This window comes from Populus alba, chromosome 15, assembly GCF_005239225.2.
Source record: "Populus alba chromosome 15, ASM523922v2, whole genome shotgun sequence".
Classification (NCBI taxonomy): Eukaryota; Viridiplantae; Streptophyta; class Magnoliopsida; order Malpighiales; family Salicaceae; genus Populus; species Populus alba.
In genome coordinates this window covers 5,923,766-5,948,257 of record NC_133298.1, presented here as the reverse complement: position 1 = coordinate 5,948,257, position 24,492 = coordinate 5,923,766, and the positions used below count along the sequence as shown (strand labels likewise).

Sequence of the window (24,492 nt, the reverse complement as noted above, 5' to 3'; positions counted from 1 at the left end):
GCAGCTAATAAAAGCTCTCCTCAGCAAGTCCATCAAACTTCGAAGTAGTGGTTGCTTATGGCTTTGCTGAGTTGTATTTTCTAATATAAGCATTCCAGCTTCTTTGGAAACGCAATAGTTGGGGTACGTTCATGTTTTATCATTTTCCAGTGCTGAGATGTTTCTTAGGTGAAAATGGGTTGTGTTTACTAATTAAATTTATCTTGCAGTTCTGATGCCAAGATAAAACCGAAGAGAAGTCAAGGAAATTCAAATAATTCTATTAACATATTACTGGAATTCAAATTAGATTAAACTAGGACAAAAGAAAATGTTACTTTAATACAATGTGACATCAAATCACTTAAAAAAACTGAAGAGATGCATTTGAGAAGCGACATCATCTTATTGCAGTATCTGCTTGTCCATATCCTTCATTATATAAGATCGTTTTGAAATGACCATGTCTTTGGGACCCTACAAGTCATAATACACCCAAGATACTTGAAAATCATCTGACAAATGTGCTGCTCTCTCCATGCCTTCTTGAGGCCTAGAGGCGACAAGAATTCAAAGATCCGGTGATCTAACCACCAAGCCATAACATTAATTACTAACCACAGTTCTCCATTGAAAAATATGCTATATTCAATGCCCCTCTCTGAGAGCTATCAAATTGTAAGAGGAGAGAATCAAATGAACAGTGACAGAAAAATCATAGGCATTACCTTCACTATATCTTACAGCACTATTGTGACAAATTGGTTTCTGCATACGAAAACATGCAAGTCACAGAGATGGGGATTTAGATTTATGAATTGGGCAAGGACGGACTCCATCCCATTATCCAAGACAAGAAATAAACTCAAAAAGAAAAGCCACTTTCAACAACACGATTGGCAGAAACTGCGTGAACACAAGTTGTTCTCATTTGTATCGAGATAAATATAATACAGTGTAAACTTTTCAACTGAACACCAAAACAAAAACAACGATCCAAAATTTGTAAGGGCAATATTTGAGGAGCAAAGGATGAGTTTTAGCTGTGTTCAAAAGAATACATCACCGATACAGAAACCACTTGCCAAATTTAACCACAAGGGGTGAGCTTCTTATTGCCAGCACCGCGAGGATGATCATCTTTCCAGTCATCAAATGCTCTTGCCTTCTCTACAGCAGCATCGTCATCATCTTCATCCTCTTCTTCGCTTGGTTTTAATTTCTGATCGTCCTTGTACCATGCAGAGTTTGCTTCTTCCATGAATTTAACGTTTCTCTCTTGCCATTTATTCATAATCTCCATCTCCTTCAACCCAGCTTCTTCTATACTCATGGTTGGCAACCTTCCAGATAATATTCAAATTATTATATCAGAATAAGAGGCTTATTATGAAAGCGAAAGGGCCCAACTATTCCCACTTGATACTTAAATATTTAAGTAATTAGAAAGGAAGGGATCAATGTTGGAAGTCTTCCCTCCTCCATTCCTAAGCGACAAAACCAAAAACACTATCTTTTGATGACAGGCATCCAATTTAAGTGTTAATAATCAGGGCATGGAAACACACCTATGGCCAGGTTGGAAGACCTGTGCTGTCATCCTTTCCCTTTCGTTTGATAGGCTTCCACCCACAATACTTGCTGGTCCGAATGTCACTGGCAGGTGCTTGTGATCATGTGCTTCTGAAACCTTTGCTCTCCCTTCTAAAACATCTTGAGCAAAAGTAGCACATGTGATAGGCGGTGCCGGTTGAGTATACCTTGCTTTTACTGCAGCATCACGATGCCAATCTTCAGCTTTCTTGGCACGTTCATCAAGAATCATCTGGGAAAAAGCTTTGTCCCCTCCCTGAAATATAAGTCAAGATAATTACTGCATCCATGTTAATGCAATAAACTCATCATCATGGACAGCTGGATGAAATAGGCATAAAGACTGAATTATACAGTGCTGCTAACCATGATTACAATAAAATACACAATAACACTATTAGGAATACTAACTTTCATGTCAGAAAAACCTTAATATTTGATGATGGAGAAGTAAAGAATCATGGCCACCTGATGATGCAAAAGAATGGAACGAATGCAACCTAATGATGAAATGGTGCAAATCTTTAGCACCATTATACTTTTCCAAGGAATAATCTCTACAATAATCACTAGAGCTGTAAATCTGAGAGTCTTCATCCAGTGCCTACTGAAAAAATAAAAATATCCTCTAAGGGATGATCTCTGCGCTAAAAAAAATAATTGCTGGTAGATATGTTCCATCACAGCTATTTACAAATAATGAAAACTCACAGGACAGTGGTACAGCGTATAGATCTCCAAAAAACACAACTACAAAAAACTCTGCCACTTCAGATTTAAATGTGCTAATACCTTTAGTTGTCTTTCCTTTACAGCTGAAAGCATTTCTTCCTCCTTCTTTAACATTTCCAGCAGATCAATTGCCTGAAGAATGGTAATACAGCAGTGTGAGAGTTGGATATATGAAAGACAAGTAGAACATGGCAGAGACTATAAAGAAATATAGGACCTACCTTACTGATAGCCAAAGAGATGGTAATAATCCAAGCCTGCAAAAAAAGAACAGTGTGATTTCAGCAACACTTCAACTTTGCGAAAGAAAAAAACTACAAATTACATGTACAGCTGCTTCTTTTTGTGAATATATGTAGAACTGTTAATAAACATACTACAACCAATTAACTCCATAAATTCTGTCAAGTTTTCAAGCATCTACTATTCAAGTTTGATAAAAAAAAGAACAAAATGAACACCTAGAAGCCAAACTACTTTCTTCATCATGGGGAAAAACTTATTTGTGCAACCTATCAATGTGAAAGTTGCATTAGCACGAAACAAAAGTGTACAATAATGGAAATACAAAACCAGGCTCTACATCTTATTCTCTGAACAATGCTAGGAATAATAACACTTTCACTAACACACTTGTGTGGCGATTATATTTCAGGAAAGCTTTTCCAAATCACAGTAATCTGACTAGTTGCATTTAACAACATTTCTATAATTTTGAAATGCAATAACTAATAAAACATCATTGGTTAGTAATGAAAATGATTAACATATTGGTACCATCAGCATTATTGTATTTCTTTAGAGCTGAGGATAATTATAAATGAAGTAGTTAAATTAACTGGTGCAAAAATGGGTGTACTGGACTGTTAGAGAATACACTGCATGAGCAAAACTACATTTTTGAAATCAAACAAAAACACTAGCATAGGGCTCACAGACTCAAACAAGCTACGACCAAGTATAACATCAAAAGCAAAGGCTCACAATAGTGAGACATGATGAAGTCATTATTTCTAGTTACAAGGCTGTCAAACCAATAGTCCAGAGAAGCATAAACATAATGAGTTGATTATACTGTTAATTTTCCTAAAGAAAACTTAGAAAGACTCGAACTTCAAATTAACATGTCAGTGTAAAAATTACCCTAGTGAGTGATAGGAAATTGGTTCAATATTGAACAGTTTAGAAAAAGCAACTACAGATGAGGTAATTATGGAAAAGTAATTTTCAATGCTACTTATACAGGCACACCCCTCCCACCAACTGCATGGAATCAACCCTTAAGCATAAAAACAATGAGTTAATTATACTGTTAATATCCCAAAGAAATGTTACAAAGGCTTGGAACTTCTAACAAATAGGCCGGTGCCCAAGTTTCCCAGGGGACTGATAGGAAATTGTCTCAACAACTACTAATGAAGTGCTCAAAAGCACAATTACAAGTGATTAATGTGCTAAAACAATATGTTTTAAGACTCCATAGTCACACTCCTCTCATCAACTATATTGAATCAGACCCTTATGCATTCAGCCACTCCAAATCTGAAGTGGTGGAAGTTAAAAATAGACTACAAAAATTTAAACTACTGTGCTAAAGTACTTCAGGTCACTTTTACAGCTTATCCTGTAAAGGCATAGATAACAACTAACCTCCCGCTCTTCTTCTCCATCGTCATCCAGCAGGTCTTCCTCCCCGGCCTCAACCAGAGTTGACACTGCTGCAGCTTTAGTTGAATGAAAACGCCGCTCTTTCTGCTCCTTTATTTTCTCCAGCTTTGCTTCTGCAGCTATTTGGCGTCTGTATCTGGCAATCTGTATAGAGGCACATGATGGGGTTGTGAGTGCAGGAGCTAAAAAAGCCCCATGTTGCAAAGGAAGCTCAACAAAACTATGATGCATCAGAGTAGTTTTGATTGTAAGAAAGTATTGACAAAGACTTGAAGCTACCTTTAGAGCCCTTCGATCTGCAAAAGTATTTGGAGTCCCTTGAGAAAATGTTTGCAACTCCTCCTCTGGTACAAGTTCCATTGCCTCACAAAATGAGAGGAATTCCTAGAACAAGTTGCCTTCATAAATATCAACTGATATATAACAAAACCTCAAAACATGCAGAAAACATTAAGTACTGAAGAAAAAATATATGCCCAGAAGCTCTGCTGGCAGCTGCTATGTTGGCAAGCAAACTTAAGACTATGTACTTCAGACAATGAACAGAAGTCACCTTTAACTTTGCCTGGGAAGCCTTTAAAATTTGTATCCTATCATCCTGAGCAATGTTTTCAGTCAGCTCTGCCAGATAAAATGGAACCTGCAATTGTGATAAGCTATCAAGTTAGAAATCAATTTTCTTACTGAATTCTTTCTGATGTAAAACTAGCAAGTTTACAAAGTTCATAAATCCAGCAGTTACAACAGCCATTTACATGTAGATTTCCAATTTGATCCCAGAAAATCATTTCCATCACTGTCAATTAAATGGAAAAAAAAAAAAAACCAAGCTTCAAAGTCTACATTTGACATTTAATTGAATGGGAATGAAAAGGGAAATTAACCAGCAAAAAGCCATTAGGTTATAAAAGATTCGAGCTTTGAGGTTCATTTCAAGACCTTCCTAATTCACCCCACCCACCCTACATAAAACATAAAAACTATCAACATTATAAGTTACCACATTTTTAGACTTCTCCTGTCTGAGCTAAATAACATTTCCAACAACCGTTCCAAATTTTTTGTGTCCCCAATTTAATTCCACATAGCACCATACCATAACAATCATCATACAACACAAAGCTAAAACCACTGCACCAACTTAGAACAACACTACTTCCTTCACTCCCTCAAGTGTTAAAACCTAACCACGAGTCCCTTGTATTTCAACCTAAGAAAGTAACTTCATGATATATTAACAGTTCCATTTTGATACTAAAAACTCATCATTAGGGATTATTTCCTACATTTAGTTCATCCAAAATTAATAATTCAAAAAGCAAGAAAAAGAAAACTTTCTCGTTTTTTTAACCAGCCCATCAATTAGAAATCTCTGAAGTTTCATAACTTGTTTTTTTTTAAAAAAAAACTAAAATAAAGAGAGAAAATGAACAAATTTAAACATTACCAGAATATACTTGAGATTGGTAGTGCTAATATCCTCTTTAGTCTCATTAGAAGAAAATAAACCCAATTTACTAATCATTTCCTCACAATTCTCCAGTGCTTCAATTCCCTTCTTCACCAATTCCTGTCAAAATCAAATCAATCAATAAAAACCCTAAAATCAATTAAAAAAAGTTACAAACTTTGAAAAAAAAAATCTAATGAGAAAATGTTATACCTTATCATTGGAACCAGATTCTGTTGCTTTTAGATGGATTTTTGAAGCTTGATCGAAGAGAGAAGGAAGGGGCAAGTCTTCCATTATCAATTCACCCACTAGAAAACGAAAAAAACTAGAATTTGATTTGGGGTTTGAATTTGAGGATTTTTATGCCAGGACTTTGAAGGGTAGAATTAGAAATTTGTTGTTGTAAATGATTAATTTCAAAAATAAGGATGAGAAGCCAGAGAGGAGAAGGGGCAGCTGCAAGAAATATATATAGAGAGAGAGATCTTGATTCTGTGTTCGTGCCTTAAATTGCATGTCATTGGAATCTCCACCCAGAAACTGCCACGTCATATTTTAATTAAAGTTTTAATCAGCAAGAATTTTTAGTTAAATTTCGTTTACTTATATTTCTATCACCCCAAAAAAATTTTTTATCAGATATTAGACAGGCCATCAATACTTAATGCACCCATGGAAATATTTGGAAATAAATTTAATTTTTTTAGGCCAGGAATATAAATTAAAAAGTTCACATAATAAAATTTGCTGTGTAATATTTTAGAAAAAAATAAAAATAATAAATTTTTAAATGTATTGTAAAAAACTTATAAGAAAATATAAAAAGTATAAAAATATTTGAAAAAAAAAAGAAAATTGATTTTATTGATCTAATAAATATATTATAGAATTATTGATCCTTTGTTTTTTTAAAAAATAAACTTATCATTCATTTCAGAGTGTGGCTAGGGATCTACAAGATTATATATAAATATTTTGATACAAACCAGATTGTGAGATGGATGGTAATATTTATTAAATGTAGTTAGATTTTTATAAATTAATGTTTTTGGGACCATGGGAATTTATTAATTAATCAAAATATTATTTAAACTTTAGATTTCAATTATAATTGAAAACAGTATTATTTTATCAAAATTATTAATTTATAGTGTATTAATTATCAAAGTTATATACAAAGGGTGATCTAAGTGAATATATCATGTTGCGTGTATAATCTTTTCCTAATTGACTATCTGGTGCTTATGAGGTCTAGATTGACACCGTTTAAAAATATAGTGCAAATTATATTTTATAAATTTTTATTTAAAAAGTTAGGTTTAAATTTATTTTTTATTTTATGTTTTAGATTATTTTAATGTTCTGATATCAAAAATAATTTTTTTTAAATAAATTTTTTTATTATTTTAATACATTTCTACACACCCTTAAAATGTGTGGTGTGCGCTTGATTTTCTATTATAATATAGCTTTTAAATTGTATTTTGTCCAAAAAAATATTATATTGATATTTTTAAATGTTTTTATATGATTTTGATATTAATGTTAAAAATAAAATAAAATATTATTTTAATATAAATTAAAAGCACTTTTCAGAGTCTGCTTAAGAACACAAAACACAAGAGATGTTGCTTTTCAAAATATTTTTTTATTTGAGAATAAATCAAAATAATATTTTTTATTTATTTTTAACATTAATTTATTAAAATAACAATAAATAACCACTAAAAAAATATTAATTTAAAATTATAAAAAATAATTTTTTATTAAAAAAAAAACATGATCTCATCACACAAATGCATCTCAAATTCATGCTTGAAAAGCCATGAGGTCCCCTTGTCGCTTCTTGTCTTCCACAAATATAGTTGTCTCATTGCTTGTCTAGCTATGTCTTTGTCTGTCTCGTGCTCAAGTTCAGAAGTACATTAACTTATTTTTTGGTGTGTTCACTTGTGGTCCAAGAGCCAGGGTGTCAAATATCATAGTACTATAGTTATTAAATGCTCCACAAAATCACGACTAAATACTTTAACTAAATCAAGTTTTAATTTCAATCGATTTTGAATTTGATCAGTCACGAGTAACTCCATAAATTGAATGGATTAAAACTCAAACTAGATTAGGTCAGAACTAAGAAATTTATTTTGAATAAAAATGATAAACATAGTTAAACTAGTCAGGAGTGAGTAGAAAAAAAAATTAAAAAACTGAATAAATTGAGAAAATAACAAAAATAAGCAAAAAAAATTGAATAATGAAAAAAAACCGGTAAATTGATTAGAATTTTTAAAAACCCAACCAGTTTGGTTTGGTTTCGGTTTTATAAGCCCGAAACAAAAAAAATCAAACCGAACCTAAACCAAAAAACCCTAGCCAAACCAAAAAAACCCGAGAAAAATCAGAAAAAAGCCAGGCCAAAATCCTAGTCAAACTGAAAAAATCAAGCCAAATAAAAAATTAGTTTTTATTTTAAAATAACCGAACCAAAACTGGTCAGTTTTGAACCGATTTCAGTTTTTTAAAAAAAATACCTAATTTGATTATACCTTTTTTTTTAATAAAAACAAAACCAATTAAAAATAATAACTCCTAAACCTAGTATTTCCATATAACTAGTAATTCATATATTGACTAATAATCCATTAATCCGAGCTTTTTATCGATACCATGAACTCATTATCACATCAGTTCACCGTATTAATATTATTTTCAAATAATTTTTTATATTTTTAATTTAAAAAATATTAGATAAATGTTTACATTTAAATTAGTAGAGTTATAAGAAATTGATTTATTACGAATTGGAATCATTAAAAAAAAAAACTTGGAAGTAAATATCCATTTACTAATCAGACTAAACTCTTAAAATAAAAACATTAACTACCATTTGGATTTGTTTCCTTACATCATAGATTAAGAGAGAATTTAGAAATACAAGCTAACTCATATTTTTTTAAAATTTAATTTTTTAATAAAAAAATAATTTTTTTTTTTTTAGATTGTTTTGTTGCGATGATCTCAAAAATAATTTTTTTAAAAAATAAAAAAATATATTATTTTAATACATTTCAGTATAAAAAACATTTTAAAAAAACAATTACACTCACACTTTCAAACAAACTTTACTAAAACAAATTTATGACATATTAGATACGCGGCTTAAGCTCTATCATGCCGATCTAAAATAGTTTTACGGCAAAAAAAAAGTTTTTTTTTAATTTGTTTTCTAATAAAAACTATTGTAAAAAAATTGTTAAGTCATTGTAAGTATTTTTTTTAAAAGTTGAGATTGAAGACGTGATTAAATTTAATAAAATTATATATTTTTATAATAAAAAATAAAAAATATAATTATAATAAAAAACATTGAAAAAAAAAAACTAACAAAAAAAAAAAAAAAAAATCACATAAACAACAAACAACAACAAAAGAACAATTACAAATCACATAAGCAATTATCATAACCCCGCAGGAAAAGTAAATGGCGACACAGTTTTTTTAAAATTTAAAATTTTTTAGTTTTATATGAATTTTTTTAATTTTTAATTTTTAATTTTTTTTTATGATAAAAATAAATTTTAAAAATAAAATATTATTTTAATATATAAATAATCTCTATCAAGGAGAAAGTATATTTTTCCACGTCTAGAACTAAAGAAGGCATGATTTTGTTGACTTTGTAGCTTGTTCTCTGCAAGGTCTCAATCACAGGCACAGTGGAAGAAAAACAGGAGAATATATTTTTACCTTGACTTGAAAGCCCCCATAACTCATACCGGTAATTCACAGTTGTAAGGTTGTTCTTTAAAATATTATTTATTTAAAAATATTTAATTTTTTTTTTAAAATTATTTTTGATATAAAAATTAATTTAAAGTAAAAAAAATTAATATTTTTAAAAAACAAAAATAATCATACACTTGTTCTTGAAATATTGAATGCGGTGATATAAAGGACATTCTTCAAATAAGATTCAATGTCTGGACTTTCTTGTGATGAATTTTTATCTTCCAAACTGTTTTTTATTATTAGTTTTATTCTCAAACTAGTTTGATTTCTTAATTAATTAAGATTTTCTGTTAGAATAATTTAATTAAAAAAAGTTAAATTTCTTATAAAATGATATCGTTTTCTAGAGTACTATCAGATGAAAATATATATTTAAAAAATAGATGAAATTAATTAGTCTTTAATTAAGATTTTTCTTAAGATTTTAAGAGTAAAGTTAACAAAAAAAATAATAATTCGAGAGCAAAAATCGAAACTATGTAGAGGCATTTTTGAAGCCTACCCTTCATCATTTAAGAAAAAAGAAAAAATCATGCTCAGCCTGTTTGAGGAAGACGGGATATTATACAAGCACTAGGATTAGTTTAATATATTCTAATAAATCATAAACACAGTATCAATATTTCAATGATAATAAGACAACAGAAACTAGCCAAAATGTCGTCGTCTTTGAGGCTGTTATCCTTCTAATGCAGGCAAGTGGTAATTTCCAGTGACTATATATCTGCAAGAGAGAGAGAGAGAGAGAGGTTGCTTGGTATACAATCAAATTAATGAATCCAAGAACATGAAGTCGAGGTTCCAATGGCGGATCTTGGAATGGACTTGTACAGCTTTTGTTGAGCAAGTTCATGCATGCTTTACAGGTCTCAACCAGGGAAGCAAATTGAGGAGGCGACCAATCCTTTTGGCCCCATGAAGACTTGGCTTCTCTTAGGTGGATTGATCATCATGATGACAGTGAAATACGTACTGAAAGTGATATTTGCAGGAATTGCCCCTCACCGAAAAAACAAATCTTATTACATGATTCTTTATGTTTCTTTAAATATCTATATCAAGTGGGTTTTTTTTAATAAAAATGGGAGGCGGGGTTTTCTTCTTCTTATTTTAGGGTAAGTTAGGGGCAAAGAGGTTTGACTTTCTGGTTCTAGCTAAAAAACTACTTCAAATTCGCAGATGCAAGATACGAATGGTAAAAAGGACATGACAGTGTGCTCCCTGTCAAGGTATTGAAGCTTCTGTGGTTCATATTTCTCGCGTTGAAACCATACAGGATATCATTGACTGATCTGTTAGAGGTTGGTGAGAGTTGTCATCAACTTTGAAAAAAACCATTTTCACATTGGAGGAATCGTATGATAACTGAAGAAATAGCTTTTTTTTATTTTTTTTTATCTCTCTTTTGTATTTTTGTAATGTACTGTACTGTATTGTATACTAGACAGGCAAGCCACATGGGATAAATACTGTATTCCAATGACTTTCTTGATGCAGATACGCTTCTTTTTGTCTTCTTCAACTCTTGGATCTTACTATATGGAAATGGTGAAAAGCTACTAGGAGTCCAGGGCTTTGGTTTCGCATGACGTTTGTCACATGATTTGAAGAAGGATAGAAAGGAAAAAGGGTACTGAAAAGTAGTGGAAGTGGGGAGTTCTTGGATGATCAGTTTCTCTCTCAAAAAATGGGAAACTTTTCATTGTTTTCTTCTATTCTGTTACACTATATCCCTTTTTAACTGATTTTGCAGCCTTGTACATGTGTAAGGATACAAATGCTTTTGGCATTCTCTGGTCATTTATTGTTCACATCATAATTGCAGTACAGGTTTTTCTGCAGCTGGGTGCAGGTGGTCCTTGAGGTCTCCATTGGATCATAAAGTTGCTGTCTTTGAGCTTAAATTTCTTTCCCAGAAGTCTTTGGCCTGTGGTTTTGGAGCTGAGGAATCTGTAATCCTTTACAGAAGTAAGTTCATCTGCATGATTTGTTCTTGAATTATGGAATTTCATGTTTCCTTTTGTATCTCTAGAAGTGTGCCACTGTGCATTACTGTTTCTCAATTATTGAGATGCTTTTTGCCTCAATTATTTGTGCTAGACCACCGAGTATATATGTGTTTTTTATTAGAACTTATCTGGGATTGCTTCTAATTAAAGTTGTTTCTTAACTTTTAATTCCCCAATTAGCATTTTGAAAGGAACAGAAGGGGATTTCTCAGAAATGGATGGAAAGGAGGTTTCTGGTTCTTATTTGATAGTCTCAGAAGGGAAGAGTGACAGCTTCTATCCAATGTATTTTGGTGTTTCTTGTGCTCTCTTTGCTCTCAAAGTCTTGACAGAGCCTGTTAAGGAAGACGATAGATGGTCAGAATTGTGCGATGAAATGCTTCGAGGAAGTGCTCATCTCTTGAGATTGCTTGTTTGGAAAATCCAGAGAGAAGGAGCAGACGGCGAACACTGTGAGCTTCTTCATAAGCTTGAGACTGCTGAGAAAGAGATCATGGAGCTGAAGAAAACAAGGAGTGACGATGCAAAAGCGAATGAGAAAGTTGCTGTTAGCATCTCTGCATCGCAAGAGCAGAGCTGGTTGATCGAAAGGAAGGAGCTTCGACAGCACATTGGAGGTCTTATGAGTGAATTGAGGGTTCTTGAGAAGAAGAATGAAGAAGCTATTTCTGAATTTAATGAAGAATTGAACGATATGAAACTTCTGGTGCAGTCCAAGGACAAGGCCGTGGAGGAAGAGGAGCATAAAAGGAAGGAGATCGAAGAAAAATTAGCGAAGACTGAAAAAATTGCAGAAGAATTGAGAGAAACAGCAAAGCGTAAGGCTCAAGAGCATTCTACTGATATTTTGAAGCACAAAACTGCCTTCCTTGAGCTCGTATCTAACCAACGGCAGCTTGAAGCTGAGATGGGTAGAGCACTAAGGCAACTTGAAGCTAAAAGGAAAGAGCTTGATGCAGTCTTGGAGCAAAAGGAGGAGTCAATGATGTTGACCCAAAAACTATCCATGGAGGTTGTGAAGGTGAGAAAGGATTTGGAGCAGAAAGATAAGATCTTGTCAGCAATTCTGAGGAAATCCAAGCTGGATGCAACTGAAAAGAAAATGCTCTTAAAGGAGGTTAAATTCTCGAAGTCCAAGAAGAAGAAAGCTGAACTAGAAACAACAGAAAGTTGGAAATCTGTTTCAGAGTCTAAGCAGGAGAAGCATTCATTGAGAAGTATGTTTTCTCTCCATACCAATCTGATGAGGTCAGGAGATCCTCCAACTAAAAGAGGGGCATCCCAAGTTGTAAAGGGCGGATCACAGTCAATTGATTATGATCTTGAGTATGAGAATCCTGAGTTTCAAAAGAGCTCGGAAGCTTCTTCGCCACTTTCTAACCTCTATTCACCAGAAGGATGTGATGAACTAGGTGAGAAAGTATCCTTGATTTAACATGAAACTCTAATATTTTGCTAGCATTGGGTATACATAGCTGAAATACAGTCCTAATGCTCAAGTTATGACATCTTTTTTTTTCTCCAGATCTCCTCTTTTCAATGTTTTCATTCCTTTCCCTGTTTTTCTCTTGCAAGCAATTGCAGGTGACGGCAAGCGGTCGGAAGGATGGGCTCGCTCGGAAGCAGGAAAGCACGCAGCCACCATTGAGAAGAGGCATCGTTTAGAGATAGATGCTTTTGCGGAACAAATGAGACTTAAAGATGAGAAATTAGAAGCTTTTCGCTGGCGAATGCTGAGCATGGAAGTAGAATCAAAGCGTCTGCAGTCTCACATTGAAGGGCTGAACCGGGATGTTTCACGGATCAGCCATGAAAACATGAAACTGGAAGCCTTGTTATTGGAGAGGCAAAAAGAATCAACCGACTTCAAAGACCAGCTCAAGGCACAAATAAAACCGCAGTCTCACCAACAGGCCAACTTAAGCTCATCTCTAGATGATCCAGCACTAGTCCATGATTCCATTTTGTCCAGAGCCAAGAATGTAAAGAAAGAACCAACAGAGAACAATCAAGAGGAAAGGGTACATCTGACGGAAACATCTCAAGAGAAGAATACTGAAAAAGAAGAAGAAGAAGAAGATGAGGAAGCCCTTCATAACCAGTCCAGAAATGTCAGCAAAACTGTCCAATCTCCAGAAAACGAGTTTGAGGAAGAGAAGGACGTCTCCACCCAAGGCTGCACTCAAGACGCAAGTGCGAGTCCAGTGGTGGTTGATACTGTAGAAAAGACAGCATTGACTAGCCAGTCATTGATGAAGACAAATAATTCAACATGGGGGATGGACCTCCATGCTCTTGGAGTTTCTTACAAGATCAAGAGGCTGAAGCAGCAACTTCTAATGCTCGAGAGATTGACAGGAAAGCAAGACAGTGGTGAACATTCAGGTAACAGTGATGAGGCAAAAAATGGGATGAAGGCCTTCCAAGCATTGATGTCTTTGCTCAATAAACAAGTCAACAAGTACCAGTCGCTCCAAGAGAAGACCGATGAACTCTGCAAACGCATGGTAAGCCCTACACAGCTGCTCTGGTGCATTTCAAGAGTTTCTGCATATTTTGGCTAAACTTCCTTTTATTTTCATTTCTCTCACTTGTAATTGCAGCATGATAATGATGCAGACGTTAGTCGCAGAGATTCCGGCACTAGCACTGCTAGGAAGAAGGGAGAAACTAAAACATTAGAGCAGTTCCTAGAGGAAACGTTTCAGGTTCAGAGATACATGGTGGCGACAGGACAGAAACTGGTGGAAGTTCAGTCCAGGATTGCATCTGATTTCGTCAAGGTCCCCGAGGAGCTTGAAAAATCTGCCGGCAGCTTTGACATGAAGCGTTTCGCTGACAGCATTAGAACTCTTTTCCAAGAAGTTCAAAGGGGACTTGAAGTTCGGATTGCTCGAATTATTGGTGATCTTGGGGGCACTCTAGCTTGTGAGGGAATGATTCGTATGAGAGGGTTGTGATATATAGCAACTATAAATGTTTATAAATATATATATACATATATTAGTTATATCTCCATGAGTTTAAGTTTTTCCTTACCATAATTTTAAAATCTTGCTCCTAAGTTATGGTTTTTGATTAGGCTATTAGATTATTCTAAATCCACCTTTAATTTTTTTTTTTATAAAACAAAACAATATTGTTTTTGTTTTTAAAAAAAGCAAATAATCAATGAATTATAACTGGATTTTTAAGATCACTAGATTAATCTAGATTTTTTAACCGAATATTCAAGTTTTTTTCTTTTCTTATCTTTTTTTTAAACAATATTATTTTAATTTTAGTTAAACAGGGTTTTAACCTGTTAAATCTACTGGATTTTAAAACCATACTCTACACCGGTCATGTGCCTATTGGCTATGCTAGCTTGCGCATTAGCAACTTACATACTAGGTCCAGCATACATATCTCTTTTGTTCCCAAGTAGGACCAAGCCCACACCATTCTCTTTTTTCATTTAGAGACGATTATAAAAATAAAAAAATTATATGGCTAATTATATAATTTTTATTTTTACACCAGTTTTTATATATAAATTTTAAAATTTAATTCTAGAAGTTAAAATAACATCATTTTTATTCATAAAGATCTGCTTTTTATTTATTTATTTTATTTTGCCCGTAAAATTTTATCTAAAAAATTTTAACTAAATAGTAAATACATTCTTTTAAACATATTTAAAAAATCGAGATCCTTGGGCTAACACCGGATTTTCCTCCTCCATGGGCTCCGACATCTCCGGGAAGATCTTGTCCCAATTAATTACTATCACTGATATTCTGTCGACCTGGTTTCCTCCGCCATCCTTTCTTCCGGTGAAATAATCCGTTTCTTTTTGTAAATTTCGCTATGAAAAATTCATCGCCAGGATATGTAATAGTGATACTACCAAATAGGTTCAATCCATGACACAATCATAGTTAGCCAGATCAACTAATCCGGGATTAATTCAGAAAAAAAACTTGGATTGTTGGTTTAATAAGTCAACCGATAAACTTTTTTATATATTTCTTAAATCATAATTTATATATACATAATCATTTATATTCTTATAGAAAAGTAGTAGTTAATTATTTAAATCATAAGTTTGTTCTCTACAAGTTATCTGTTTGAGTCTCACAAATCTCAAAACTATTAAAAACTTATATGGTTATTAATTTTAAAATTCATAAAATTAATTGAAATATAAATATATAAATAATGCGAAAAGAAGAGGAGTTGTGATGCTTTCTTTTGAAGAATTCTAAAAACCATGCGAGACTATTCAAATAGGAAGCTATATAGTGATTTAGAAAGGCACCAAAAGATGCCCCACCATGTCATAAACTTAGTCCATAGTCTCCATGAAAATGAGCAATGAATCAGTAGATGCTCTATTGTTTCCATATCTATTTTATACGAAGGATTTACTGAGAGCAGACCTGACTTAAAAAAGTTTTGGTATACATTTTGCCTTCAGCCACCAACCAAATAAAATTAATTAATTTGAATTGACTTAATAATTTATAAATTTATACATAGATTCTAAACTAGGTCAAATTCAGGTTAGGTATGACATCTTTTCATAGCACTATTCCCTCTTGTTATTAAGAACTTGTTTGATATTATAGTAGTAGTAAATTTTTATATGTTTCTTAAATTATAGTTTTATATATATATCATCTAGAGTTAATACATAATTAAGGGCCAATATAAAGGAAATTAAAAAAAATATAGAGATCTCTATTTCTTTAATTACCTTGACTTAATATATATTATTAGACTATGCACTAATATATACAAGTTGAACTATCTTTAAATCATAACTTGAATTAGTGAAATGTACACTTCTCGCTAGCCTGTAATCAATAAAAAAAAATGAAACAAAGTTGTAGAAAAGCATCTTTCCATGTAAGGTCGAACTTCATTAATTAAAAACTGAGTCATTTCGAGTTAGCCAAATACTGATGCCAAAAGCTGTGAGTTGCCATATTTTCTTTTGAAAATTTCTAAAATTTAATTAGAAATGCCCCACCATGTCATAAACTGAGTCCATATCTCCATGAAAATGAGCAATGAATCTGCAGAAGCTCTCTGTTTTTTCTATATCAATTATATATATACAAAGAGCATACTGCAGAAAGCTCTGTTGGTACAGATTATGCCTTGAACCGCCAACCAAATAAAATTCTGTATTTTTAATGAAGTTGTAGATATCCAGACGAAAGAACAGACACCATTGAATTCAATTTTGTCAATAAAAAAAAAAGAACATTCCTTAAATCATAGCATTATTTCTTAAACACTACACCATTAAACAGCTTTAATGATGGATTCATTCCTTCATTTTAAGGCACTTAATTCATCTATAACATTTTTATTGATGGCATCAACAATGGAATCCGTCTATCAGAATATTGATCGTTAGTAATTTTTCGTTCCATCGCTATTTTTGTTGGAAATAAAAAAAACAAAACACAAACGGAACACCGACGGTTTGAATCCCTTGATCATTCCATTGGTAAAATCATCTGGAAAAAATCAATGTCATCACATCGTTGCAACTTTTCAAAAAACTATATAGTCTATTAGCAATATCATCGGTATGGTATATACCTACATAAGTATTTCATCTGTGTATACTAATTATATTACCGACGGAAATGGATTATTTGTATATATCAATAAAATTAGAGGCAGAATTATTTTTGTAGGTAATTCTATTGGTTTTCGTTAATTTTCTGATAATGAAATAAAAATCTGAAAAATATATAATTTTAATATGTTTTTAATTTACAAGTTAAAAGTAAGGTTTTATCTTTATGTGAAGAGGCCAGAGGGCATGGTAGCTACATGACCAAAGTGTAACCGTCCACACCATTCTCTTTCACACTTTATTTCACCATATTGAACACAAATTTGCATGATGACTTTTCAGAAGGAAACAAAATTGACAAATGACGTTAATGGTCGTTACAATAATCCAATTAAAGCCCTAGATTTCTATAGCAGCTGGGACCCACAACCTTGCCCACCAATGTGAGAAAAATGACACTAGCCATTATCTCGTGAAGTAGTAGAAGCGCCAGCAGCAGCAGGAGCGTTTGATAGCTGTGACTCTCACCATTCACATTATTCAGTCAGTCACCACCACCACCACCACCACCCACCACACCACCAGCTCCCCCGTACATCTTGCTTTTACCGAACCCCAAAAAAACAAAAAAACCATTTTTCCAGCTATAAAATTATGATCTGGGCTGGTCTTATTTCTTAGAGAAATTTACTTTGCATCCATAGATATTTACATAAAAGAAACAGCTGGTACTGAGATGGGGTCTGGTGATGATCAGCTAGGTTATGATCCGAGTCCTACACCAAAACTCTCCTTGTTTTCACTTTCAGGCAAGCAACATGAGTCGCCTGCAGGGATGTTAACGCCGCCAATCCATACACTAGCCTCAGTTCCGTTCAAGTGGGAGGAAGCACCAGGCAAGCCCAGACCTTCTTGCGCCGCTCAATCCAAGCCCAAGTTTGCCAGGTGCTTGGAACTGCCACCAAGGTTGTTAAACGAGGCCAAGGTTAGCAACATGCCTTCTCCAACAACTGTCTTCGATGGACCTTACGTGCCTGCTCGCTCCTTATCTCTTGGAAAGGGAAGTTCATTTAGAACCCTAGAGAATTTGGGCTGCGGGGAGGTGAACAGCAAAGAGAGGGTTATATTTGGGTCTGGTAGGTGGGGGTTCTTCAGGAAAAACAATAAAGAAGTTGCTGCTCCTAGCCATGGAGATATCGGTGTTAATCATGGAGGTGAAGCTGTTAGAGTGAAGATCACAAGAATTAGAAGAAGATCAAGTTTCCTGGGGCTTTCTCATACAAGATCACATTTTTGGGTAAGTATACATACCCAACCACCTAAAAGTTCAATGATTTTGTCCTTTTTCAGACACCAACTGGATATTGCTGCTAAATATGATCACACATACACATGGATGCGTAATTAATATGTGCAGAAGTAATATAACTTTTGTTAGAATTCACATCAGTACTCTTTAGATTTTCTGAATTTCCATGTTTTTGCTTTATCCTTTGTTTTTGGGAATTGGAGGAGTAGCCAGGATCTTTCTGGCAAATAAAGCCATGGAGCTTGCTTTCTGATGCTATAATGTACGTAAATGCAGACAGACATCTATGAAAGCTTCAAGCATGCGGTCCCATGGACACGAAGGTAGACAAAGAAGATAGGAAACTGAGAAAAGAAGAAGAGCACGCCTTGTCAGTAGCAAAGTTCAATTTCTCCTTGATGAATTATTAATTGTGCAATCAAGTCACTGCTACCTCTTAATTTCCATGTGGTAGATCTAATTTTCTTCTGGGCCGTTGAATTATTTGTGTATAGAAAGATATCAAAACCAATAATGTAACGCTTGTTACTATCATTTGATTATGACTTGTTTCCTCAACTTAATTAACTTGATTATTACACATCAAATGTGAGTACCGTCCTTTGATTTGTCTTAAGCCCACTTGAACACTCTTCTATCACGAATTAAATTGGAGGGTCACGCGAGGATTTTTTTTTTTTTTTTTTTGTAGTGGAAGAATGATTTTAAAAAAGTGATTTTTTAATACTTTTGATGTTAAAAAGTTAAAAAAAAATTATTTTAATATATTTTTAATTTAAAACAGTTGAATTTGTTAGGCAAACCATAACACAAACAACATATCACCTGCTTTTATTTATTTATAAAAAAAGATGGTCTATCCCTTAAAAAAACAAACATAGCCCAATCAAGCAAGTCTAGGCTATGAAGCCCTCAACGACTAGCTTTATTTTTAAAGGTCAAAGTTAGACCTCACTTTTTTTTTTTCTTCAATATTTCTCTCTCTAATTTATCTTTCAACTTTTTTAAAAAATTTTATTATAATATAATTAAATAAAATATAGTTTTTAAAAAATAAAGTTATTATATCCCGTGAGTCTATGAACCAAGTCATGAGTTGAATCATGAAACATGAGTTAATCAAATATGTTGTCGTTTTGATATTCTTAAAACAAAATATCATTTTAATTTTTTTAAAAATATTAAGTTTAGTTTTCGACCTTTATTATATTTTTTTTTTATTATTATCATAATTACATTACTCAAATCAACAAGGTCGCTAAAGACATTATTATATCCATGTTTGTGCTTAAGTTTCTTTTTTTTTTTTTTTTTAATTTTTCTTGCATAAACAAAATATGGTCCAACAATTTATATCTAAAGAAAAAAAAAATTGAAGCAAACAAAATGATTTAATGATACACAAGAAAATAGATATAAAAAACAATCAAATCTAGAGCCTAGATGTAGGGTCATTGAAATAAAAAAAACATTGACAAAATAGACTGAAATAACATGTTGAAAATAGAAGCGGCAGCCCCAGTCTTCAGCATGGTAATATTGTTGACCCTAGCTCATTTAATAAAGGGACATGGCAATTTTGGTCAGTCAATAGACCGGGCTAGCAATTTTTTATTATTATTTATTTTTACCATAAGATCAGACTATAATTATATTTAAGTTCGAGTTAAATTACTATATATTACAGCACTATTAATTAAATTCTACTATTAATCATATTGCAGGGGCAGAACGATGAGGACAGTACTATGGAAATTAAGCTAAATTGATTAAATAAGTTGTTCTTATTATTATTATTTTGGGTGCAAAATAAATAAGCCGAAGGATTTATTTAAAATTTAGAGCTAGGATAGAAAACTTCACACAGAGTTTGTTGACACGTCACTTTCACAATACCTTGATTCAAGTGCTCATGAAAAACTATGTGCTGTAAAATCTTTGACTAATTTTTCATTTCAAAGAAACTTAGCTTTTCCTTTTACTCTTTTAGAATATGACTAAAATTAATTTTTAAAATATTTTTTATTTAAAATATATTAAAATAATATTTTTTTTATTTTTTAAAAATTATTTTTAATATAGTGCATCAGAATAATATAAAAACATAAAAAAAAAATAATTTTTTCAAAAAACATTTTTTTAAAATACAAAAAATAAATAAGTTCTAAACTCTATTTAATTATAATGCTGAATTCGGGTTTAATTAATGTATAAATTGAATTCATAAAAAATAGAATTCAATTATTTCTTATATTTCTCTCATTATCTACGCAAAAGATGCTAGATAAATATTAAAAAAAAAATTAACATTAATTTTTTCTATTTAGTATAATAACAGGAGTGGTTGGCCGATTTGTCAATTTTTGACATTCAAGGTTGTTTGAAGCATGAGATTTTATGAATTCGGACAAGAGTATTCCAAACAATGAGTGTGATTACATTAAAACAGAACATTTGTACGACAAAAGAACTTCATCAGTGCCATTTCACTTTTCTCAGAGGCAAGATAAACACGAAGAACACCGTAGCTAGCCCTAAAACACAGTAAAAGTGCCGACCAAGAAGAAGAAGGAATTAGAAATTAGCCCTAAAACAAAGGAAGTCAAGGATACGCTGCCGAGAGCCTTCTCTTCTTGTAATTGGCCTTGAAACAAGCCTGCCTGAGCTTCTTTGTTCTTTCGGTGAGCTCCAAGTCCGGCAGTTTTTCAATAAGCCTTTTGTGCTCCTCCAGCATGATTGTGTCGTGTTCGCCCAGCCCCATTTCCTTCATCACACCAAACAAGCTCACACTGAATCCTCTAAGAGAAAAACTTTGAAAATGATACAGAATTTAATGGAGATTTATTGATTAGAGGAAGCGCCTGTGTGCAAGAATTAACCATGCACGTACCTTGACATTGTTGATAAGAGAATTCAAGCTCTTGATCTTCCTATGAGGCCACCTCATAATCTTAAGTTCTCTGCATCTTTTTTTCAGCACAGTTAGTCCCACCTTCATTTCTCTGGCCGCTTGAGTGATTGGCATGTTGAAATGCTTTTGGATTTCTTCCAACTCCAGAGCAACCGACCTCTTCCTCCCGCTCATCTTCCTGCTTTCCTCCTCCTCCTCCTCCTCCTCCTCCTCCTTCATGCTTGAAGAGCTAGCACAATCGCTTTGGACCAAAAACATGGAGAATCCTTTCAGGTGATGATCACCCTTGATGACATTGTTGTCAAGATTTTGCCCAAATATTGAAGCATGGATGCCAGGGTTTAGCACTGGCTTTGTGTCGATGTAGGCATTTTCTTGATTATACCAAGACTCAAGATTACTTTCAGAAAAAATATCATCACTACTGATATCTTCAAGGTGTTTGAACTGATTGATGTTCTCGTCACAGGGCACCAAGGGTAGCAAAATCGACGGATCAAAAAGGCTTTCGAAGGAGGGGAGTTCTGAAATTCTGTGAACAGATAAACAAAACACAAGAAGAATGATTAAGGATCATGATCAGAAGTGATAAGAGGAAGAGCCTGAGATTTTAAACAAGAAGGCAGCATAAATTAAATTAATTATATAGTGAAGTACATTTTCGACAAGAAAGGGGAGAGAATCTTACTTTTGGAAGGTGTCTTGATCATCAACACCAAGATCCCAGACAATATCGAAGTCAGGTGGATTCTCCATTGTTAATGGAACAAGGAGTGTTGTTGCCTTGTTGAATTTATTGAGAAAAGGAATAATGGGGGAGGGGTTAATGCATGGGAGAACAGTTCAAGGATCAGAGGGTTATAAATTATGGTGGAGATTAGAGAAGTGATTAACATTAATTGAAACAATTAATTAAGCGCACCACGTCCATGAGAGTTACAAATCCAGTAGAATGAAGTTAATGATGAACAATTACCAATAATCACTATTGGGGGCTGCATGATCTATCTCTATTTAATGACTTTCTTAAGAATCATTTAATCTATTACGTGCCATGGCTATCATGCCCCAGTACATTCTCATTCATTCATGCATGCATGCATGCACAATACCAGCCCAAAAATATGTATTTCTTATAATATTAGCCCCACGATAATTTATTAATTTCATCTAACCTAATGTTTATAGTGTAGTTATTAAACATGATCCGGTCTAGCGAGTTAATTTCAAACCTGATTGACTTGCCTTTAATTTTTGAGTTGAGTGTAAAAAAATTAGCTAAAATTAACTTGACCGATCTGGCATGTCAACTTATAATCAATCAAAATTCAATTTAAATTTTTTTATATAAAAAAAATATTATTTTAACTTTTTTAAAAATAATAATTAAAACAACATGCCAATGTCAACTTACCTATTCCATGATCTTGACCAAGTTTATTATCTGTGGTTTAATTAGATGAATTGTTCATGATTGTAATCTTTTGGAAGATGGGTATATATAGGGAAAAAATTAGAAAAATTTGTATTGCATCATTTTGATTTCTTGAAAAAAATAAAAACTGTGATTTTGATAATTAATAGGCGTTAACAAAGGTTAACCCACTCAATCTGTCACTAGAGATTTAGATTGGATATTGGGTTTATTATCTACGGTCTAAATGTATCAATTGTTCATGATTATAATTCTAAGGATAATGGTTATAGAAAAATAATTAGTATTACTCAAAAAAAAAAAAAAAAGATTTATTTTTTCCCTTCTTTTTTAACATTCTCAAGGTAAGATTATGCATGGCATGGATAAAAAAACAGTAGATGATAATGATAGCAGAAGGAATCAATTAATTAATGAAAGGAAGTTACATGGAGATTAACGAGATTGAAGGATCATGAATTCACTGTTAAGATTTTCATCATTATCATCTTCTCTTCGATTCTTCTGGGATTTGGTGATTATTGACTGCTAATTATGGTCTCAGCCGTCACTGCCAGTAGTGGCCCAAGCCGTTACTTTCATCTGTACCTATCTCTTTGGGCTTCCTAAGCCACCTTTGTCAGAACGGAGTGCCTGTAGAGGGCTGGCTGAACCCAGGAGACCTTACAGCTAGCCACACCTGGGCTTGCCCCGGCTAGGGTTTCTTGATTTTGCTTTCGTTTACGAAGAAAAATCATTGTGTTTTGCCCACACGAGACTCGGCTACAATGGGCAGTCATTTCACCTTCTTTTTGGGTCGCCGGATTGCTATGAATCACGGCAGAGATCTGCATGCAAATAATACACAGATCCCACTGATGAGTGATGTGTGGGAAATCGAAACCCTATCTGAAAAGGGATCAAGGGCTAGGATCTGCCGTGTCAAGATCCGTTGTACCTTCCATGGAGTTTAGATCAATGCCCTACACTTCATTAGCATAATGAGATTGCATAGCCTTGAGCCCTTGACTGCTCTGGGTTCATAAAGTGAATGACCAAACTGCAATGAGTGGCATTAAGGTCACGTTCGTGTGGATAAGAAGACAGCAGAAACGCCACTCTTTTATCAATAAAGTGGAACTCATGCTCTCCATTTTGCCTGCATGGCTAATTATATCAAGTTCATCCATTTGATTTTATACAGTCTCATTGAAAAATTGTAAGAATCTGCGATGGAGTTTCAAAAATTATATTTATAATCAATTGTTATTGCATAAGACTCTAAACTTTGGTTATGTTTCGAGTATAATACGGAGTGATTGAAATTGTGTTTTACTTCAATCATAGTTTTAAAAGTGTCTAGTTAATTAAAACACACCATAGATTACAAGAATTTCATATTGAATGTAATGTGGTATGATTAAAACTGTTTTGCTATTGAAAGTGTTTAGATAATCAAGATACACCATAATTTGCATTGCATGAATCCCATTCAAAACTCTCTCTTGAAACATGGGTTAAGAAAAAGCTACAATTTTTTATATTTTTAAAAATAATATTTGAAAAACTGTAAAAACTACCACAACACCAAACATCCATTTTGTTAAGAATCAAGATAATATATTTTGTAGATGGTACAGAAATAACAATGTTTCGAGATTAGGCAAATTATTTTTTTGCAGAATCAACTATCCTCCTTGAGCTTATCAGGTTCTGGCTTTGTGTTAGCATGGGAGCCTGGCCATGTCTTTTTGGACAAAAATGAAAATATCTCACGGTTTAGGCATGGCCAGCAATGGTTAAAATTGGAATGCTTCTATCATGTTGTATGAATCGTACAATGATGCCTAAACACAATGGTACAGAAAACATCTGATGATTGCTAGGTGGGTGGCCAGCAAGGGAGGAGGAACATTGTTTAAAGAAGGAAGTTTGGAGCCCGTTATTGTTTGTCTCCAACAAGCACTTTGATTCAATTGCTTTAAATTCTTCTTTTGCACCATGCCTCGTGCATATTAAGGCAAAAGCAAAATAATATCTGCCATGCTCAAATAACAGCT

At 33.2% G+C, this 24,492-nt stretch overlaps 4 protein-coding genes across 9 annotated transcripts; 2 read left to right on the top strand and 2 right to left on the bottom strand.

Annotated features, from left to right (window-relative positions):
• Positions 1-839: 839 nt before the first annotated feature.
• On the bottom strand, positions 840-5,885 carry LOC118057130 (PP2A regulatory subunit TAP46). The gene is made up of 9 exons (XM_035069616.2): positions 5,636-5,885; positions 5,420-5,542; positions 4,526-4,612; positions 4,252-4,356; positions 3,955-4,116; positions 2,526-2,561; positions 2,365-2,436; positions 1,548-1,828; positions 840-1,322 (listed from the first exon to the last, which is right to left on the bottom strand). Exons 1-9 carry the CDS (start codon positions 5,717-5,719, stop codon positions 1,070-1,072), a joined length of 1,203 nt encoding a protein of 400 aa, XP_034925507.1. The 5' UTR covers positions 5,720-5,885; the 3' UTR covers positions 840-1,069.
• Positions 5,886-9,934: 4,049 nt separating this feature from the next.
• LOC118057115 (uncharacterized) lies at positions 9,935-14,254 on the top strand. 6 transcript variants are annotated; one of them, XM_035069586.2, is made up of 5 exons: positions 9,941-10,443; positions 10,712-11,182; positions 11,404-12,635; positions 12,799-13,730; positions 13,827-14,254. In XM_035069586.2, the coding sequence occupies exons 3-5, from the start codon at positions 11,438-11,440 to the stop codon at positions 14,181-14,183; spliced, it is 2,487 nt and encodes an 828-aa protein (XP_034925477.1). In that variant the 5' UTR covers positions 9,941-10,443; positions 10,712-11,182; positions 11,404-11,437; the 3' UTR covers positions 14,184-14,254. The 6 variants fall into 6 exon arrangements, with proteins under 6 accessions (XP_034925488.1, XP_034925477.1, XP_034925476.1 ...); XM_035069585.2 differs by having other exon boundaries at positions 9,941-10,515; XM_035069588.2 differs by having other exon boundaries at positions 9,941-10,844; positions 11,057-11,182.
• Positions 14,255-17,252: 2,998 nt separating this feature from the next.
• Positions 17,253-18,649, top strand: LOC118057124 (uncharacterized protein At4g00950). Its single transcript, XM_035069611.2, has 2 exons — positions 17,253-18,095; positions 18,384-18,649. Exons 1-2 carry the CDS (start codon positions 17,535-17,537, stop codon positions 18,432-18,434), a joined length of 612 nt encoding a protein of 203 aa, XP_034925502.1. The 5' UTR covers positions 17,253-17,534; the 3' UTR covers positions 18,435-18,649.
• A 1,897-nt stretch (positions 18,650-20,546) lies between these two features.
• On the bottom strand, positions 20,547-21,774 carry LOC118057158 (uncharacterized). The gene is made up of 3 exons (XM_035069666.2): positions 21,707-21,774; positions 20,998-21,550; positions 20,547-20,871 (listed from the first exon to the last, which is right to left on the bottom strand). The coding sequence occupies exons 1-3, from the start codon at positions 21,772-21,774 to the stop codon at positions 20,710-20,712; spliced, it is 783 nt and encodes a 260-aa protein (XP_034925557.1). The 3' UTR covers positions 20,547-20,709.
• Positions 21,775-24,492: the final 2,718 nt, after the last annotated feature.

What these genes read in the sequence shown, in the direction of transcription:
- LOC118057130 (XM_035069616.2), bottom strand. Translation starts at nt 5,719, where the DNA reads ATGGAAGACTTGCCCCTTCCTTCTCTCTTCGATCAAGCTTCAAAAATC. An exon ending in CAGATCGAAGGGCTCTAAAG is followed by an intron (nt 4,117 to 4,251) that starts GTAGCTTCAAGT and finishes GCCTCTATACAG; the next exon opens with ATTGCCAGATACAGACGCCA. An exon ending in TAAAGGAAAGACAACTAAAG is followed by an intron (nt 1,829 to 2,364) that starts GTATTAGCACAT and finishes CTTATATTTCAG; the next exon opens with GGAGGGGACAAAGCTTTTTC.
- LOC118057115 (XM_035069586.2), top strand. Translation starts at nt 11,438, where the DNA reads ATGGATGGAAAGGAGGTTTCTGGTTCTTATTTGATAGTCTCAGAAGGG. An exon ending in AGAAGGATGTGATGAACTAG is followed by an intron (nt 12,636 to 12,798) that starts GTGAGAAAGTAT and finishes TTCTCTTGCAAG; the next exon opens with CAATTGCAGGTGACGGCAAG. An exon ending in ATGAACTCTGCAAACGCATG is followed by an intron (nt 13,731 to 13,826) that starts GTAAGCCCTACA and finishes TTGTAATTGCAG; the next exon opens with CATGATAATGATGCAGACGT.
- LOC118057124 (XM_035069611.2), top strand. Translation starts at nt 17,535, where the DNA reads ATGGGGTCTGGTGATGATCAGCTAGGTTATGATCCGAGTCCTACACCA. An exon ending in ATACAAGATCACATTTTTGG is followed by an intron (nt 18,096 to 18,383) that starts GTAAGTATACAT and finishes ACGTAAATGCAG; the next exon opens with ACAGACATCTATGAAAGCTT.
- LOC118057158 (XM_035069666.2), bottom strand. Translation starts at nt 21,774, where the DNA reads ATGGAGAATCCACCTGACTTCGATATTGTCTGGGATCTTGGTGTTGAT. An exon ending in GATCAAGACACCTTCCAAAA is followed by an intron (nt 21,551 to 21,706) that starts GTAAGATTCTCT and finishes ATCTGTTCACAG; the next exon opens with AATTTCAGAACTCCCCTCCT. An exon ending in CTCTTATCAACAATGTCAAG is followed by an intron (nt 20,872 to 20,997) that starts GTACGTGCATGG and finishes GGTGTGATGAAG; the next exon opens with GAAATGGGGCTGGGCGAACA.